The sequence below is a fragment of the Notamacropus eugenii genome, chromosome 5, assembly GCF_028372415.1.
Source record: "Notamacropus eugenii isolate mMacEug1 chromosome 5, mMacEug1.pri_v2, whole genome shotgun sequence".
Lineage (NCBI taxonomy): Eukaryota > Metazoa > Chordata > Mammalia > Diprotodontia > Macropodidae > Notamacropus > Notamacropus eugenii.
The window spans coordinates 145,408,017-145,417,283 of record NC_092876.1 but is presented as its reverse complement, the minus strand read 5'-3'; the positions used below and the strand labels follow the sequence as shown (position 1 = coordinate 145,417,283).

Below are 9,267 nucleotides of genomic sequence, written 5' to 3'. Positions count from 1 at the left end.
GTTTGTATTGAAGAAAAGGCCTCAAATCACCAAGGAATATAAGAAACCGGATGTGCTGCATTTAGGCTAGGGAAATGAAGAAGGCATAAATAGAATGGAAATACTAGACCCATTATACCTCCTCTCTGGTAAGTCCTGGTACAGAACAACACTCTCCCTGCCTCCATTAATCTCTCTCTTTCTCTTTTATTTTTTTACCCATATTGCCAAACTACAGAAGGTGTATGGGAGGGATAAATGTGGTGTGATATGGATTTAGGGTGTATGACATGGAGGAAATAGAAGTAAAGTTAGAAGATGGTGGGGGAACTGGCACCCTGTGTTAGTAAAGTCTTGGAAGGAAGAATGGTGTGGATGAGGAGGGTGAGGAGTAGGTGGATACCAATTATACTGGCACACACATATAGTGGGGGGGATGGAGGTGGGTTCTCTGTTGTGTTAGTGGAAAGCAGTGTGAAGTATGTGTGTTTTTTAGCTCCCACTTTTTCTTTTCTTTTACTTGTTATGTCAGCCCCCATAAGAGGGAGAGGAAATCTGCGTGTGGCCAATGATTTGCAGGATAGAGACAGGCATAAGCATTAACGTGTGTGGAGGGGGAGGACGAGGACAAAGGATGTGGGGAGGTGGATGGTGAATGTGCAGAGTTGATGGTAGGAGAAACGGTTTAAAGACTGGTGAACAGTGTGGTGGAGGGAAGGGAGGATTGTGTGAGAGCCTGTATGGGGTGGAAAGGTAAAATACAGTATCTGAAGGAAAGAGCAGTCTAATTCTCTCCCTAGGTGACCCATTTGGAATTGTTTGAGGCTGCTTGCTCTTTCAGGTTTGTATTTTAGAGTCTGGCAAACGTACTCAGAAAAAAAAAATCACACGTCCATAGATTTCTTCCTCCCTCCCCCCACTCTTTCTATAACAAACATACTAGAGAGGATGCATGTATGGGGTGGGGTGGGGGAAGAGTTTCCTCTCCATCTGGGCTAAGTGAGGGATGCCTAGTTTGTGCAACGGGTAGTGGGTGTGATGAGTCCTTGAGGTAATGGAAATGTTCTCCTACTTCACCTCTAGGGCCGTCCTGGCATCAGGGAAGTGAATAGGGAATTGGGGAGTTGAGGTAGTTTATCTCCCAGCCCTGGCTGTAGGAAAGTGCAGCAAGGACTCTATAAGGAATTTGGAAAAGGGGTAGGGTGGGGAAGGCCTTTAGGCATCCTCTTGGAGAAGAGGAAAAGGAGTATTGGGGTGTTCAATGGAAGGAGCAGGATGTTGGGGGTTAGGGCGGGTTTAGGGGTGGGGGGACACGGCTCTGAGCACTGGCAGTGGCTGCCTGACGTCACCAGCCTCTCTGGCAATAGGCTAGGAGCTGAGCTCCCTGTAGCAGCAGCGGTGGCGGCAGCGTTGTTCCAGCTTCTATCGCTTCACTCCGCGCTTTCTGCAGCCGCCACTGCATCCGCGCGGCTGGGGCTTCTCACTGCAGCCACCCGGAGGCTTCAGGTAAGAGGCAAGGCGAAAGGAGCGATATTGCGCGCGGAAGACAAGATGCCTGCGCACTGCTGCTGGGTCTCTGAGTGCTGGACCCGGTTGGCCTGCACTACATGCAGCCGATTTGCTCCGCAGTGCAACAGTTTGCAGTTGTCTCTGGGGAGGGCCAAGGGGGCAAGGAAGGGAGCTGTACACCTACCAGGGTCTTTGTCTCTATGAGGATGAACTTCCTGGCATTCAGGTTGGATCAGGTGCCTTCGAAACTGCAGGTCTCCCAAACTTTGCAAATCAGGACGCTCATTCCCCATCCCCCTTCCCGCCCCCTCTTCCAGGAAGAAGGTGCGCGATGTTTTGAGGGGAGACGGGGAGACAGAGAAGGCGTAACTGGTGAGGTTAAGGATGATATGGTGGCACAGAGGTCTAAGTGGACCTGGAACAGTGGGCGGGGAAGGGGTGGGGGGAAAAAGACGCGGAGAAAGGTGTTTCCGTTGCCTTTTCTCTAGAGGGGGAGGCTGGTTTTTCCAAGAGCGGGGAGGGGAGTGGTGGGCGGGGGAACTGGGAGGCTGGAGATGGGACAGCTGGGGGATCCTGCGCCTCTATCTTTGCATTATTGAAAGGAAAGGTGGGACAGGACGCAGGGAGGAGGAAAGCAGCCTCCCTAGGATGAGACCTGAAGGATGCTAAGGCTGTAGAGCGTCCCGGGGAGCAAAAGGAGGTCTGCGCAGGGGAGGTTTATGCGGCGGCCCGGGATCCAGCACAGAGCAAGATCAGAGGCATCTAGCTCTGGTTAGAGATTCCTTGAGAAGGGAAGATGGGTGGGGTGGGAGGCGGGTGCAGAAGACTTAGCCTTCCTCGGGAAAGGGAGATTTCGAGCTGCAGTGGCCGCCTCGTTGTCAACAATTAGAAAGTTGCAAAGGGCTAGGGGGGACAACCTGCCTTATCTGCTGAGTAATCGGGATAGATGCTGTGCCAACCCTGCGATGTAGTCTCCTAGGAAAAGGTTACAAGGGAACTGGGGTACAGAGCTCAGGGCACAGCCTAGAATGGAGAGCTGGAGTCCCGCTGGGATGCGGGAAGGGAGCGAGAATCTGCGGAGTGGGAGGGGGAGAGGTGGTTGAGAGGGTGAACATCAGGCTTTGAGCTTGGAAGCGGGAACGCTTTGCGGTAGCCACATAAACTACCCCAGTTCTCCGCCCACCTTCCTCTCTCCCCTCGTCCACCTTGCTGGCAGTTCTCTGCCCTCTTTTTCCCATCCTTCGGTCCTATATACTAACTCATCCCATTCTCTTTGCAGGCTGGCGCTTCACCTTACAGGAAGAAAGGTGCAGGAAGCAGTTTTCCCGGCAAAGAGAGGATTCCCGTGGCATCAGTTACACGCGCGCACACACACGCACACATACACGCCAGCGCAGAGGGAATAGTTTTGGGTGGTGGGCTTTTTCTTCTTCTTCGTTGTTCGGAAGCAATTTAACCAGGAGACGAACACTGACCCCTTTTCGCTCCCCCTCGCCAGCCCAGCCTCAATGAGTGCCAAAGTGCCCAAGGAGCTGAGGCTGGCCCTGCCGCCTTGCCTTCTCAACCGGACCTTTGCTTCCCCTAACGCCAGTGGCAATCCCAGCCCTAGGGGCCCGAGTGGTAGTGCTGGAGGCAGCGGTGGTGGCAGCAGCAGTGGTGGAGGTACCTGCATCACTCAAGTAGGACAGCAGCTCTTTCAGTCGTTCTCTTCCACGCTGGTGCTGATCGTTCTGGTAACCCTTATCTTTTGCTTGATCGTCCTCTCCCTTTCTACCTTTCACATCCACAAAAGGAGGATGAAGAAGCGGAAGATGCAGAGGGCTCAGGAGGAGTATGAGCGGGATCATTGCAGCAACAGCAGGGGCGGAGGCGGGGGCGGCGGCGGCGGCGGCGGCTGTGGCAGCGCGGGACTGAGGGCCTGTGGCCAGGCTCCTCACAACGGGAAAGAAACCCGACTGGAGAGACCTCCCCGGGACTCAGCCTTCTGCAGTTCACCTTCCACCTCCTCCTCCTCTTCCTCCTCATCCTCTTCTTCCACCTATTCTTCTTCCACTTCCCCTGGCATCCAGCGTCCTGGGCCCCGTCCTCCTCCTCCTCCCCCTCCTGCCCCCAGTCCCCAGGGTTCCCACCTCACCTCCTCATGTTTGGACTCAGCTGGTGAGGGGCTTTTGCAAACGGTAGTACTGTCATGATGGCCTAGAGCTCCTCCTCTTTTCCTTCTCCTCTTCCCTCCTTTCCTTCCTCTTTTCCTCCTCGGACCCCAACCCCCTTCCTCCTCTCTCTCCTCCTCAGTCCTCCTGCCCCCTCATCCCTTTCCTCCTCCACCGAGGCACTGTGTGGTGTTTGTAAATATTGAGCAATGAAAGTCTCGGAAGAAGAAATAACGCTGATGATGATAATACTTTATTAATATTAATAATTATCATGATAATACTAATAACACAACCCAAGCGCATGACAAATCACATCGCGTTTCTCATTGTCAAGGAAGGATGCATTTTTCTCCCCTTCTTCCTCCCACCCCCCACACCAAAGGAGGAGAAATCGCACAAAGCTACCAAATATATAGAAGTCATTGCCTGGTGAGGGAAGGGAGTATGGAGGTGAAGGAAGATCAAGAGCCCCGGTGGTAATGTACATAGCTTTAAGGTTAAGGTTACCTTCCACTCTCTCTCCTTCTCCCACTCCTCCCTACTTCTACCCCTTCTAAGCTCTCACTCTTCCTCTACTCCTTTCCTCATCCCTCACATCTCTGCTCCAACCGGGCTCAGTCAATCGCATACTATCATAAAGCAACCATTTAGACCAAGCACCAGGACTACAAGAGGCAAGATTCCCCTCCACCCCCCAGGGAGAGACACTGGAGTAATGCAACCGGGGGCATTTATTGAATACGGTTGGACCAATGCAAAGAGAGACAAATCCTAATGGGCAGACGTGTTGGAGACCCAGAAAAGGAAGCACTCTTTCTGTAACATCTACGTTTTCCCCACACCACCCCATTCTAGTTCCCACCCTCTGCTAATAGTGTTCCCTCTTCAAGGACTGCATACTTATTTAATTTTATAAATGTTCTCCGATCGCAGAGTGTAAGTACAACAAATAACATCACACATGAATTCTCTCTCTTTCTCTCTTTTCCTCTCTCTCTTTTCTCTCTTCTCTCTCTCTCTCTCTCTCTCTCTCTCTCTCTCTCTCTCTCTCTCTCTCTCTCTCTCTCTCTCTCTCTCTGTCTCTCCCCTCTCTCTCTTTCCTCTCTTCTCTCTCTCACACACACATACACACACACACACACACACACACATTTAGTAGTTTCCCTTCAAACAATCAGATTATTGTTGCCCCTTGCTCTGTTGCCCGTTTCTTAATTCCTCCACCCTCTAAACCCTTTGGTGATCCATACCCACTTCGACTGCACTGGGCTTCCCAGACGCCCTGTTGGTCCAGAGGAGCTGTCCAGCTAGGTCCGGTGCTGAAATCGCCTCACTGCACAGGCTACTCTGTGCAGGTGGAGAGGCTATTTTGGGAGGTGACTGTTCTAGCTTTGGTTGGTTCCTTTCTTTCTTTTCCTATTATTTTTTAATAATCAGATTCGAGTGTACAATTCGTTTAGTTATATTAAAACATTGCATAAGTTATTCTTTTTTGTAAAAACAAAATAATAGGTAATGTGCAGTACTGAAAGTGCAGTAACTAATCAGCCAGAATATTTTTTGTTTTATTTTTAGAACAAGTGTACCTTTGTTATATCTTCTATTGGTACTGAATGCCTACGCAAACTATAATTCTGTACCATGCTCTCCAAACTGTATATTCTTGTTCTTCATTTACAGCTATTAATATAATGGTTGCCACTGAACATTGAATTCAGTGGTGCAGACCTGGCTTCTGCTGTTTTCAGAATTGTTATTTTGTACCCTACTCTGTAGTAGACTGTTATGAAAAGATGACACATCCGTTTTCTCCTTTCTTTTGCGAACAGAACCAAACAATGGATGTGCATCTATTGCCATCTATTAAAACATGGTTAATATTTAAACAGCACCTGGTGTAGTCCTCCCTGCATGTAATAACGACATAGAGGCAATGGTGTGAATGCCTGCTTGTTCTGTATGTGCTTGGGAGTGGAGCTAGTAGAAAGGGTGCCAGGCAATTTGGGTGACAAGTAATGTAGATTTCATGGAGCAGTTACATCTAGTGCCAAAATATGTAGGGGACAGGTCTTTGCTATCCTGTTAACTTAGAAAACTTTCATGACAGTCAGTGATAATGTATGTGGAGGGAGAGATGCTATTTTTCTCTTTCTCCTTCTGTGTCTGGTTTAGTTGAGGTGCAGGATCTAATGAACATACGGACAGCGTAAGATAAGACAGTAGGAGAATAGAACTATTTTTATTCTTCTCCTTAGCCCAGGTGTAGCTTACTTGCTGGAAACAGGTCTATTTGTTGTCATTTCCCACTCTGTTTCCGTTAGATTTCTTGCAAGAAGAAACAGAATTGCTGTATTTTTTTCTATCTGCCCTGGAAAATCTTTCACTTAAGACTGGTTTTCTGTTAACTGATGGGAAAATTGTGTTGATGGGAAGAAGCTACTAGTAGTACAACCCAACTTTGCTCCAAATTGAACTTTAGGATTTTAGGCAAGCAGAAACTCTAAGTGCATCCCTCCTTTAAATAATGAATTGATCGGGTAGTCTCTGTCTACCTAGCTTCCTGGATAAGGGAATGAGAGAGTGGAGGAGACTGCCTTTGAGGATTATGCAAGAATTCTTTTCAGAAGCTTTGAGGATCATCATTTAGTTGTGCCATGATGTGATTTGAGGAGAATGGAAGAGACTCCATCTATGGGTTCAAGTTGGAACATAAATGAATCCTATTCACAGTGCCTTAGTCACTTCCTAGTAACAAGTTAGGCCTTTAGTGAGGTGCATTAACTCCCTCAGGCCACTAGGGAACCATAAGTGCACTAAACCTTGGACATCTTACCAGAGAGTGACTAAGGCACTGGGAGGACTAGGGCCCATTAATTTTTGTAGTTTACCCTCATTCAGCTGCAGCTCTTTAATTCATTATTCTTAAATGTCCTTTGGACTTGGAATCTGAATTGATTCAGAGATCCAAAAAGGAGGCTCCCTAATTTTCAATGAGCTCCACTAAGTGCAACAACATTACTTTCCTCTCCTTATTTGGGGCACATTTTACAGTGAAGAATTTCCCGTTTTATTAAAGCAATAAGATGTTCCATTGTGTGCAGTGCAGGATGATGATTCCATTTCCTTGGTGCTGAAGCTGTTCATCCTTTCTTGCCTTATGAATCACAGTGCATTCAAGGCCTGCAATAATAATCCTCTTCTAGGATGCAGCCTGGCAGGCCTAGGGTAATTATAAAATTGCCCTCTGCCATTGCTGTCAAAGGAAGAAGTGGGAGAGGGAGGGACAGGGAGGGAGAGATAAAAGCACTATATATATATATTTTTGAGAGAAACTTTTACCTATAAAAATGGGCCCATATATTCATAATTCATAAATACTTTAAGTCCCTGTAACCATGTATACTTTACTTCTATACTGATTCTGCTTTAATATTTGTAATATCATTATATGTATAGATGATATGGTCCAGGAGTCAAAAGTAGGACTCTAAATTTCCAAATGGTCTCATTTGAGATTTTGTATGAGATATAACAGAATTTATATTTAACGATCAGAAGTTTTTGTTTTAATTAAATGGCAGTCCTCATACCAAATTGTTACCCTAATACACTTGTGAGCCTTTGTATGGACTCTGTTTAAAGCACTGCTTTTTCTGGGGCTTAATTGAATAGTCTCAAGAGATTAGGATGTTACCAGCACAACACTAAAATTCTCTTCTGTGACACAAAAAGGTAATCTGGGAATAGCTGGATTTGTTTTAAGATTTTCTTCACTGAAGTTCTGTCAAACCAATTGCTTCAAAACCCTATAGCTACAGCTCACCTCTTCACTTACAGTTCAGTATTAATAAGGTGGCATGCTTGATTCCTGTTTTTTCTTTAATAAAGAAAGTTAAGATAATGCCTTTATTTCAATTGTGTAAGGCTTCTGAAGCTCATAGACATAGGTGGATATTATCTTCCTTAGAATTTCTATACATACATAGATATGTATTTATATATACATACATTTTGTACAAATTTGCAACGGACTTTTTTGTATTCTCTTTTCTGCCATTACACAAATGAGATGAAAACCAAATGACTTTGCATCTTGAGAGAGGCCTCAGGAGTTAGGTGTATGCATGCATTATTTCTCTGGGGATCTGATTATTGAAATTTTCCCTGTTCATTATATGAAGGTGGGAAGGTCTGGCTGGCTCGGGGAATTGCTAATTCAAAAAGCTACTTTTCTTAGATCAGTGTTTTAAGTATAGCAATGCTGATAAAATTATGGTTGTGTCCACATGACCCCAAGTATTTGGATGAAAACTCAAGCCACAATTTAGTTCTTTTAAATTTATTTAGAAGTTTGCCATTATACAGACAAAGGTCCACGTGATATTTTACCTTTCATTTATATTTGTGGTGTTGTGTAAACAGCTTATGCTTAAACAGTTGAAAGGAGGAGGAGATGAGAGAGAGAAAGTGAGAGAGAGAGATTGTTATTTGCATTGTTTAATAAATATGTTGCTCATTCTCAATAAATCAGGCCTCCTCTGGGTCCTGAATTATTCAGATTGTTGTTTGTATCAAATCAATTAATTACTAAACCCATGGTACACTTTGTACTATGTAGACTAATGTAAGTTTTAAGTCATTTTCTTAAATTGTCAATGTTCTACAACTGATTGAACCTAGGCTGCCAGATTGAATCAGAAGCAGAGTTTTTATTAGTCTGATCAGACTTCCATAGGTAAATATGTAATTCCAGTGTGAACTAAAATGGAGTAATTCTTCTGGGTGTAATTTCTTGTTCAACATAGAAATTATGATCCATTTTCTATATTAATCAAAGTTTCAGCTCACATCAGAACAATTCCATACACATTGGAGAGGCTAAATGAATTAAATAACATTCCCATTTGAATTCTTTTCCAATCTGGTTACTCTGAGGTTACACAGACTAGGGACTTTGGGACTATTCCATATAAATGTAATAAATAAATCCAACCTGAGTAATGATGCTAGAAGGAAAAGCTCAGCCAAGCATAAGGCACAGTGGGTTCTGAAAAAGAGTGACTATTATGTATCAAGGTGATTCTTCCAGATCAGGATAACTTTTGCTTTCAACTGATGTTTCTGATTCTATTAGATTGGTTTTATAGTTAAACAGAGAGACTAATCTTTAAGTTAGAGCATGTCAAGAAGGCAGAATAAAATAGCGATCAGAGTTCATGGAAGATTTGTTTTGCTTTTCTATCAATAAACAGTTTTATTGTTAATTGTACTTTTGGAGACTATTTCCTTATGTATCATATATTGTTATCTAGAGTGGGACATTATATATAGTCAAAGTAGGTGGCTATCTATGGGGTATGATTTGGGGGTATCATAAAGGTCTCTCTTTCCCAAAACAATGTCTTGTGAACCTAGTAGGCAATGCCTCAAGTTCTTCTCTATAGTTTCATTATGCATTAGTCCTATTAGAATGCAACTATCTCTGGAAGAAATCAAGCTTTAAACTTTTTCACTCATTTGCATTATGCATGAATTAGGATCATCAGAATTCTCCCATAAAACTTGCATTTAGTAGGGCACAACAAATAGCATATAACTCCACTCACTGCTTTGTATAAATGGACAG

General features: G+C 44.8%; 1 protein-coding gene across 1 annotated transcript; it reads left to right on the top strand.

The window, feature by feature from the left end:
- Nucleotides 1-2,772: 2,772 nt before the first annotated feature.
- On the top strand, nucleotides 2,773-8,910 carry C5H11orf87 (chromosome 5 C11orf87 homolog). Its single transcript, XM_072611176.1, has one exon. The coding sequence runs from the start codon at nucleotides 2,997-2,999 to the stop codon at nucleotides 3,678-3,680; it is 684 nt and encodes a 227-aa protein (XP_072467277.1). The 5' UTR covers nucleotides 2,773-2,996; the 3' UTR covers nucleotides 3,681-8,910.
- The last annotated feature ends 357 nt before the right edge of the window (nucleotides 8,911-9,267 follow it).